The sequence below is a fragment of the Siphateles boraxobius genome, unplaced genomic scaffold, assembly GCF_051911475.1.
Source record: "Siphateles boraxobius isolate OS27281-9 unplaced genomic scaffold, OSU_SipBor_1 12, whole genome shotgun sequence".
NCBI lineage: Eukaryota > Metazoa > Chordata > Actinopteri > Cypriniformes > Leuciscidae > Siphateles > Siphateles boraxobius.
This window is the reverse complement of record NW_027508722.1, coordinates 35649544-35659866: the sequence shown is the minus strand read 5'-3', so window position 1 is coordinate 35659866 and position 10323 is coordinate 35649544. Positions and strand designations below refer to the sequence as shown.

At 34.6% G+C, this 10323-nt stretch overlaps 1 protein-coding gene across 2 annotated transcripts in view; it reads right to left on the bottom strand.

The window, feature by feature from the left end:
* Positions 1-3311: 3311 nt before the first annotated feature.
* The window catches only part of capn15 (calpain 15), a 33513-nt gene continuing 26501 nt past the window's right edge, over positions 3312-10323 (bottom strand). For both annotated transcript variants that reach the window (XM_077219257.1, XM_077219256.1), the window contains exons 10-12: positions 9272-9435; positions 7433-7611; positions 3312-5133 (exon numbers count right to left, since the gene is read on the bottom strand). In XM_077219257.1, coding sequence (XP_077075372.1) covers positions 4956-5133; positions 7433-7611; positions 9272-9435 — 521 coding nt within the window. In that variant the 3' untranslated portion in view covers positions 3312-4955. The remainder of the gene's footprint in view (positions 5134-7432; positions 7612-9271; positions 9436-10323) is intronic.

The following is a 10323-nucleotide window of genomic DNA, read 5'->3' as shown; positions in this document are numbered from 1 at the left end:
ATGTGTTTTACTTAATGTATCTAAGTAATTTATACTTCATCTTGTCAAATGTTAAGCATGATTTGAATGCAAACACCTCAATACTTGGTAGACAATACACAATGACGGTAAAATTTGATGGGTCGCTTTTGTGTTTGAATGTGTCATTTTGAGCAGAAAATTTACTCGAAATGTCACAAAATGGCAAGTTACTAATCCTGACAACAAAAGCAATGATAAAACAGTGTAAATACAGCTGGAAACCAGTGAAAAATGAACCTCATTAATTATGCAAGGTCCAGTGCATGATGGGAACCCCAGTATCAGAAAAGTTGAGTAATTGTTACTTAATTTTATTGAGTTGATATTTATGCTTTCATTTCTACTCGCTTGAATTAAGTACTGATATAGAGTTTACTAATTTTTTTTTAATTATTGCCTGAACTAACTTTTTCTTGTTAATTACATTGTTTTTTTCAGTAGTATTTACCTCACCAAAAAATAATTTTTTACAGTGTGTTTTCATTTTGATGGCATTTATTTTTTCAGGAAGCATGTATCACTAGCACACGTAGCTATCTAACGTAGCTACCTAACGTTACGTAGCATAACTAACGTTACACTGGCTTATAACAGCTGTAACTTTGGTGTCGACTGGTATAACGTTACTGTTAGTGAGCCAGGGTTGAGATGATAAATAAGCAATATGCCTGTCTGCAGTTGAAAGCTGTTTTGTTTAATTTCGCCAAATCTAACTTTAGGTTAAAAAGTTTAGGGGATCTATTTTTTTTTAGAAAAAAAGTTTTTACCCTCTGCTTAAACTTTGTTCCTATGTTCACCGTGAAATCTACCTGCTCCGTTTTTTCACGTTTGGTTTGTTGTTATATGCTCTACATGTTTACCTATGTCTTTATGTTGTATCTGTATGTGTTATACAATATATGTTGTGTGAATGTGTTATAGAGATCGCTAAGACATGTGACCAACCGGGCGGCGACGTCATCAGAACGCAAAGAATTATGGGTATGTTTGGCCCGTTTACATGGGCTGGCATAGCAGGCTAGTGTTCTGGCATGAAAAAAATAAAAATGGCGTGAAAAACAGAATAGGCTAATCCTTATAAATGCAGGGCTAAAGAAAACATTGTCGGACCATACCAGAAAACTGTCGTCCGTTCAAAAGTAATGTTTTATGCACCACACTCCTTGCTCTCTCTGATCTATCTGCATTCAGTCAGAATTCATGTCAAGAGAGACGCGATCGAACTGTGTGTGTGTGTGTGTGTGTGTGAGAGAGAGAGAGAGAGAGAGAGAGAGAGAGAGAGAGGCGCGGGCGCGATCGAACAGTGGAAGTTGGAAACATAAAAAAACATACTCCGTCATTTTGTTCATAGAGGTTATCATTCAAACTGCAAAGTGTTTACTTATATTTGTGTAACTTACACTCGCAATTAAACACAACATTGTGCTTTTGTCACACTCTAAACTCTTGTCAAACTGTAACCTACAACTGTCACCCAACCAAACACACACAGTTTTAAAAGCAACATATTTATCCAACCCCATTTCAAAACAGTCCGTGGGTTACATCTTTTGGACATTAATCATATCGCATTGGTTTTCATTACATTTTCAGAGCAGTTACATATTCTACATTGATTAAAAAAAATCAAATGTGTTTTTAATGGTAGTATAATTTTATACGAAAATCAATTATTTACCATTCAGATGAGAATAAAGTTAGGGTTCATTAAAATTAAGGAAAACAAATATATTGATTCGTTCTTAAAGGATAATTCAGGTATTTAGCACTTGAGTCTATTTTCTAGTTTGTTTTGGACTAAGTTAGAGTGGTGGGTAGAATTTTGAATTTTGTTTCTGAGCGAACGGCCGGGATCGCGCGTTCATGTGTTTTGGGGGCGTGGCTTTGGAAGGAGCCGAGAAGGGAGGGAGTGGGAGTTAATGGAATAATGAGCTGTGTTAATTGCAGTCCTGAGAGGACTACAGACACTCGATTTTTATCATTTCTTTTCCAGAGTACTTACATTTGAATTATGCATTGATATATAAAGAAAGTTTAAACAAATTTGGATTTCTACCTACCCTGCCTTTAAATGCATTTTTATGATCAAAGTGTATATGAAAGTTCTGGGTCATTCTCAGGAAACAGTAACAGATATAATTCTAGCTATATGATTTTTTTTTGTAATTATTTAATTATACATTTTTATTTTTCAATCTTTCATCATATAATATAACAATTAAATTATATATATATATATATGGCTATGGAAAAATAATACACTTATTTTGTCATAATTATGACTATTTAATTGTTTTATTTATTTTCACAATTTCATCATATATATATCACAATTTCATAATTATACGATTTTATGTATTGAATTATTTTTCATTATTTAATCATATGATGAAATAATGAAAAATAAAATTATATATATATGCCTATATATTATAAAATCATAAATAATTATGACAATACTTTTTTTCATTATTTATGATTCATTATATATTGTTATATAGATCATTGACCTTGTATTATTATATCAGATATTATTATTATATCAGATATTATCATATTCATATAGGCTATATATATTTTTACATTTTATTTTTGTCAATTATATATGATTTTTAAATGTAATTTTTTTATTATTGTAAAGCACTGGATTTTTTTTATAAAGGCTGTTATATATAAAACCCTTTACATATCAAAACAAATAAATTTGATATAATTGACATTCACATAATTTACCATGGCTACTGATTTTCACATCATTTTAAGGATTTTCTGCATTCAGTCAGTGTAAATCAAATCAACTTGTAGAATAAATACAATTTAAATGTAATTGTTTTTTTAATAGAATATAATTCAATGTACACATCCTATGTCACTACTATATTTTAAAGAATTATATAGGATAAAAAAGTAACCTAGATTTTGCAGTAATTGAGATTAAAACACTTTCATCTAGTTCAGAGAAAATGTAGAAATTAATTAAAATTGTAAGAACATGAATTTCAAACACTGCGAAGTGGATAAAATAATGATGATTCTGAAATGCACCGTTTCCTGAGAGTGACCCGTATAAACGTCGGATTCATGGACTCCATCATTGGCCTGTATAAACCTATTTGAGATGATAATCATGATAAACATATACTGTAGGTCAATAAATAACAACATAAAATCAGCAACAACATGATCTAATCAACATCTTCCAGCGGTCTCAATATTAGCACTGGAAAAAACCCGACAGATCCGAACAAACAACGTCGGGAAATAAAAAGTAAAAAGTAAAAACACACATGTTTCTTGATTAAAAAATAAAGAAACAAAAAACAAAACTTTATTTGTCATTTGGTCCAACAGAACCTGAGATTGCAAATGAACCATACAGATTTTTAGACTTTTATACATTTTTTGTCCAAGAATCAATAAAATATTCTACATATTATACTGCCCGACAGAGATCTGTATAATTACAGCGAGTACTTTAGATTGGATTGTGCAGAGGGGAACAGCGCTGTACAATTTACAAAAAGACAGACAGAGAATGAGTGTGACGTCACAAAAGAAAGACAGAGAATGTGTGTGACGTCACACCAGAGCCACCAACAGAGGGAGACAATGAGCAACACAACATCCAGAGGGAAAAAAATACACGAGTACTCGAGATGCAGAGACGCTGCACTAAACATCAGTGCACAGAGAAAGTCAAACCCACCGGCCCTCGACCAATCAGATCCAACACAGGTGATGACATCATCATGCTCACGGAACCAAACTGATGACAGATCAGCTCGCTGCTTAACTTGTGCTTCTCTCAGAAAGGTTCACTAAAACACATATATTAAAAGATGGTTTACGCATGTAACGCGCCACACATAAACCCCTCGCACACGTGGCCTTCCGCTAAAATCAAGTATCACCATTTGTCGTTACATTACACATTATGCAGATCATGTGACAGTTTGCTGATTGGCTGACAGAACGGCGAGAAACTTCCCAGAAAACATGTCATGAGAATGGCACATTTCACCCTAAGATTGAAGGAAGAATAAAGATTTATTTTGTTTGAGGAAATTAAAGCTTTATTTTGGGCTGTTAAGATATCCTGCATTGTGATGACACCAAATTCAGATGAAAATAATGCAAAAAATATATATATTCTCATTACTGAAATATGGGGAAAAAACCTGATATATTATTTAAATAATAAAAATTATTTAGAGATATTAAAGATATTTGTTGTTCTGCCTTTAATGTGGTTTTAAAATCATTTTTAACTTTTTACTTTATAATTTACAATCCAGCAAAAATACTGTTTTCAAGTGATAAGAATCTAGTTAAAATAATTCTAAATAATAAAAATTATAAAATTAATTGTCCAAAAGTGTGAATTTGTGGGAAAATGTGGTTAATTGTCATGAAAATAATCTAATATAATTGAAACTCTACTACTAATAATAATACAAATTAAGAAGTCTTAAAGTAATGTGAATTTTAGGAGAATATGTGCTGTTTTTTTCTCCTAAAATATCTATGTAATGATCCCAGAAACAGGCTCCATTTAGCTTTTTTTAAAAATCATAATTTTGTTTTTGATGAACTGTTTTACTTTTGGGTGAAATGAGCCGCATGAAATATTTTTGTGAGATTCACTTTCTGACTGAGCGTACATAAAAGAAACTAAAAAGTGAAGTCAGCAGACGGGAGACGCAGGCGAGACTCCAGGAGCGGATCTGAATGACAGTTCATCATGACACGTGTGTGTGTGTGTGTGTGTGTGTATGCAGTGGGCGGGTCTTGGCTCAGCGAGCAGACGTGTGATTGGCTCAGTAGTTCCACCCAGACCGTCTCAGTGCCTGCGTGTGTGTTCATCAGCACGGGTCTGCATTGGTCTATGTAGTTTCATGTTTGTCTATGTGTGTGTGTGTGCGTTTAAGCGTGTGTCAAAGCGGCCGCGGTCTGTGCAGTCCGTCAGTGTCCGGGGTAAGTTGGGGCGAGTGTGTGGCTTTACTAGACGTCCAGTCGCCCAGAGACGCTTGCGCTGCTTTCCTATGAGCCAGTCTGTGTGTGATGGAGAATCCAGCGTTCCCCTCCAACTGGGACAGGACCACCAGAACCTGTCTGAAACACACCACAGAAAACACACAGGTTAGTCTTAAATATATGACAATGCTGCTCGGTTAGTGGAAAAACACTTTTAGGCATCACAAGCATGAAGGCTTTTCTAAAAGGTAAGCAGCAACATTATAATGCATATAAAGATATGTTCTTTGCCTAGTTTGAAAGCAGAATCACATATTTACTTCACAGAGAAGATGCATTGCAATGCTGTCACTGAATTAATCCGAAATGGTGGATGACTTGAGAGACATTCACGCTATAAATACATCCCACTTTCACTCAATGCTGACAGGTAGGAAATAGAGAATGGAAGACTGGGAGAACTGGAAGAGAGGGCTACTCTCTGAGAAAACAAAGGCAATTAACATTTGAACTCTCTTGCTATATTAATATCCCCAATCGAGACACCATACCAGTAATACTGTGATTATCATACAGTATTATACATGTTTGGTATCATTTGAAATGTCTCAGTGTGGCTGGTACAAAGGTCTCATTCCCACAGAAGTAAACCAGAAAGGTAATAAGATTTGGATTGTTTGGAGATATCTTGTTCACCGCTGTGGGTGTGTCCTCATGTTAATCAACTTCTGTTCCCAGTAAATCTGGGACGGTGATTAATGCAAATTCTAACTGTGAACTCATATTCATATTTAAAAAGAAGTTTCTGCCTTGGTCTGAGTATTTAGGTTCAGCGCGATTTGTAACTCAAATTAGCCCGTGATGTGGAGTGTGTGCAAGACACACCGCATCATGCATTTTATAATGTCTTATAATAATGCATCTTCTCTCTTAATTCCAGAGAATTTGATGTTTTGTATTTATTATCTTTGAACCGATTATGAAATTGGCATGATACATTTACCTGACATAATAAATTGTTACATTTGATTTTATTCTGACGGACTCTGAAATTGTTTGCCCAAGTAGATTAAACGGATTCGTATGTTACCGCAAGTTTTGCATCAGGTTAGTGAAGACTAATATTGGGCTCTAATTCAAGTGTACGTGTTTTGCAAAGACAAGAAGTGAATGTCCGTTTAGGGCAGCAAAAATGTTGCTTGACCAATCTAAATCTGGGTGTCTTACTCTGTTTTAATTTAATGTTACTTTAGATAAGTGTACTTGGGAAACCACGGCATGGCCAATCCAAAGCTATTATAAGAGGAGTAATGTTGGTCTATTTATACCTTTAGTAGTGGCCATACCTCCACTGAAGTTAATGTTACTTTCATTTCAAGTGTATGTAATCACGGGGGTTATACCAAAGTATCTTTGATTGTGTAAGCGTGAATGTGACCGATCTCAGGTATATAGTAATTACGTGTGTTTAGTGACCGAAGCTGGCGAGATTGTGATCGTGAGACCCGTGTTAAACAAGGCGTGAGGACCTCTGAGAGACATAGCAAACTAATATGACCAATAACCAATTGGCAATCTAACCTAAATTCGAGGTGATAAAATGGAGTTAGATAAAAGCTTAAATGGAATTAAATTACTTTGCCACGCAGAAAGACAGTAACACGCAGACCTTCACCCGTTCTATCCGACTGATCTAGACGGGCTTACAAGAAAATATGGACTAAATACAGTTGATAATAATATAAATTGTTTATTTACTGCTAACACCAAAGTCAACTGAATTGTGAGTCTAAGGGAAAATTTACTTACTTGTCGTGAAAATAATATAATATAAGTGTAGTAGTAATGATGATAATAAATAATGGTCCTAAAACAGAATAAATTTTTCTTGTTAATTAATGATAGATGCATATACATATAAAATGTATTATAAAAAAAGTTATTATTCACTCTACTAAACACTGAAGCTCAAAATTATTATTATTAATTATCTTTATTCATGAAATGAATAACGGCGTTGACTGAAACAGCATTAACAGCAGTGCGGTGAGGGCTGTATTTAAAGCATGTGAATGAGTGTTCAGCTATTAATACTTAAGAGGTTTTGCTCCATCATGTGGCTCTCGCTGTGAACAAACCTTAAATAAAAACACTTCAGGAACTAACAGGACTAACATTCACAATGTTTTCATCTGGAGCTGAAGGAACAACGGCCTGTTCTAGTTCCTGTTGCTGTCAAATAAAAGGAATCCTCGAGCAAGCTCCTGTCCCGGGACTACAGATGAAAAATAGCCTTTGGCTAATTCTGGTGCATTTATAGAAATGTTTAATTAATGTGCAATGTCCCTGTTAACGAAAAAAATAAAAAAATAATTGATGTTTCTGCAAACTACAGAAAGGAGAAGCAACTCACTTTCAGTGCATAATGTGTGTTTACCTGTGCAAGGGCGGCACGCTGTCGATGGTCTTCAGGCTGCCTCGGGTCGACACCACATTGAAGCTGTCAGTACAGTCACATGACACATGGAGGTAGTACTTTGGGTGACGGTTCTCCACGACGACGATAAGCCCCGCCCACCCGTGAGTCAGGTAGTAACATGTCATCCCTTCACGACCCTTAGACATGAGATCAAGAAATCACATCAGAAAACTGTCATCCTTGTCGCCTAGCTATAAAGTATGATTAATAAAATAATATATATATACATACATACATACACACACACAGTATATAAAACACACACATACTATACATTTATTATAAACATCTAATAATATAAAAATACTACATTATTATTTATTAAAAATATTCAAATTAAATACATGATTATATATTATTTATTTTTATATTCATATACTATGTATTTTTTATTATTGAACATTGTTTATTTTAAATGTATTTAATATTATATAATATAATATATATATATATATATATATACATAATTATGATTAATACTATAATTTATGATTATATCAATTAAAAACATAATATAACATTTGTTTACTTTATATCAGAGCATGTGAGCGAAGTGGAGTGGTGTGACGCTCAGCTCAATATCCCGCTCTATGCGCGTGCGCTCCACTCAGTCGCTCGCGTCCCAAGCGAACGCTCCACTGATGAATCGCTCACTCTCACCGGTAAAACAAATCCCGCTCAGACATAAAATGTCTCTGTAGGCTACTTGCTTTCTGTTTGTACGTTGTAATGAATATCTGGAATAAATGTATAATTTACAGTAGCTAGGATTGTAAATAGAAGTTATTTCGGGGTGATTCTGAATAAAAGTCTGTTCTTTTTATTCATTTAAATGCATTAAATTAACTTAATTAAAAAACATGTCTAGCCCTTTGGCAAACTTGCTTATTAAATGCAATAACTGAAAAGGTATATTTGATTTTCGTTATTTTATTTCCGTGAACATAACTGCAGTTGCAAAACAGGCATATTAAAACGCGCGTGCGCGCACGCACGCAAAAACAATATGCATGTTATGCATAAGGCTCGCAACTTCCTTAAAACAATATTTGAAATCCATAACCAACCCACTATTGCTTTAGCTAATTCATTCTCGAACTACCAAATCACAATAGGGCATTCTGGGTAGAGCGAGCGGCGCTGAGCGGACGGAGCTGAATCTTCAGAAAGGCGCTCTCCGCTCAGGAGGAAGGATTACCGCTCCGCTCACGCTCCGCTCACATGCTCTGCTTTATATATAATAAAATGTATATATAATAAAATATATAAATATTTTTATATTAATAATTTTTATAATCATTATATTTTTTGTAAATATACATTTACATAATATAGAAATACCATACATATATATATATATTATATATATATATATATATATATATATGATTATATAAATATAATAAATACTATATAATGTATAAATTATGTTACAAACATATATCAAATAAAGAAAGAAATAATACTATATATAATATAAATTATAATTTTTTTAATACCTGTTAATAATTAAAGTTTGCAGTGAAATTAAATGACATGAAATAATATACATGTTAAGTTAACCAATTATTTTACCTATTATAACTCATATGCTCAGTATGATTTCTAAAAACTGAACATAACATTCAGAGCTGATGGAACTGACTGGAGTGACAGTGTGCCTTACAATTAGATATATATATTTTTTTATATATCCGTGCTCCTCTTAGGTTTAAAATATGATAAAAATCATCACATTTGATAAATGATGATATAGAAAGTTCTACATATAGTGTGTGTGTGTGTGTGTTCCTGTACCTCATGTCTCTCTCCCTTGTTCTCCGTCATCAGGATGATGGCATCAGCGAGTGTTGTGGACGAAGCCTCCACCTGCTCCACCATCACCTGTCTGGAGCTGTAGATGGCCAAGATGTACCCTGGGAAGTCCTGACTGGGTCTCCGAGCGTTAGTGGGACTGGACACTGTCAAAACACGCACAACACGATGAAGAGGACCTATTATGCTTTTTTCCCCATATTCATCTTTCTTGTGTAATGTTGCTGTTTGAGCACAAAGTCCCTCCAGCGAGAGGTCTTCTCTACATCAGTGCCAGTGTGTCTGAACTCCCTGAAACGCCTCCATTGTAGTCTTCAGATTTTGTTCTTCCAGCAACGAACACTTCACAATATTCCTTATTTAAATTATTCATACGCAGAATAAAGGGGCGGGGCCTGGATGAGTTAGTAGTGTGTTGAAACTGGCGGATATGGTAAGGGGGCGGGGCATGAAAACTATGTATAAACATTAATTAAACAAACAATGTAATAATCAATTAAAAGGAATTTATACTGTATGATATTCCACTGTAGCCACATTAGACCAGCGGTTTGGAAAATGGATGGATGATTCAACGGGAATTCATTCAGTGCATGACTCTCACCGTGGATTATGGGTATTTTCTATCCGTTGAGCGCACATCGGCGGCTGTCCCTTCAGATAGTGCTCTATTTAAGGATATAGGGGGTGATTTAAAGGGATAGTTCACCCAAAAATGAAAATTCTGTCAGTATTTACTCACCCTCATGTTGTTCCAACCCCGTAAGACCTTCGTTCATCTTCGGAACACGAATTAAGATATTTCTTGATGAAATCTGAGAGCTGGATCACTCCTCCATAGGCTTCTAAGGGATTGAAACTTGCCAGCCCCGAAAAGTTATTACAGACATCGTTAAAAGTAGTCCAAATGACTACAGTGGATCAATCTTAAGTTTATCAAACGACGAGAATACTTTTTGTCCGCAAAAAAACAAAAATAACAACTCTATTTCAACTTTTCATGTCCTTCTCTGTGGGCCTCGAGTCAGTTCACT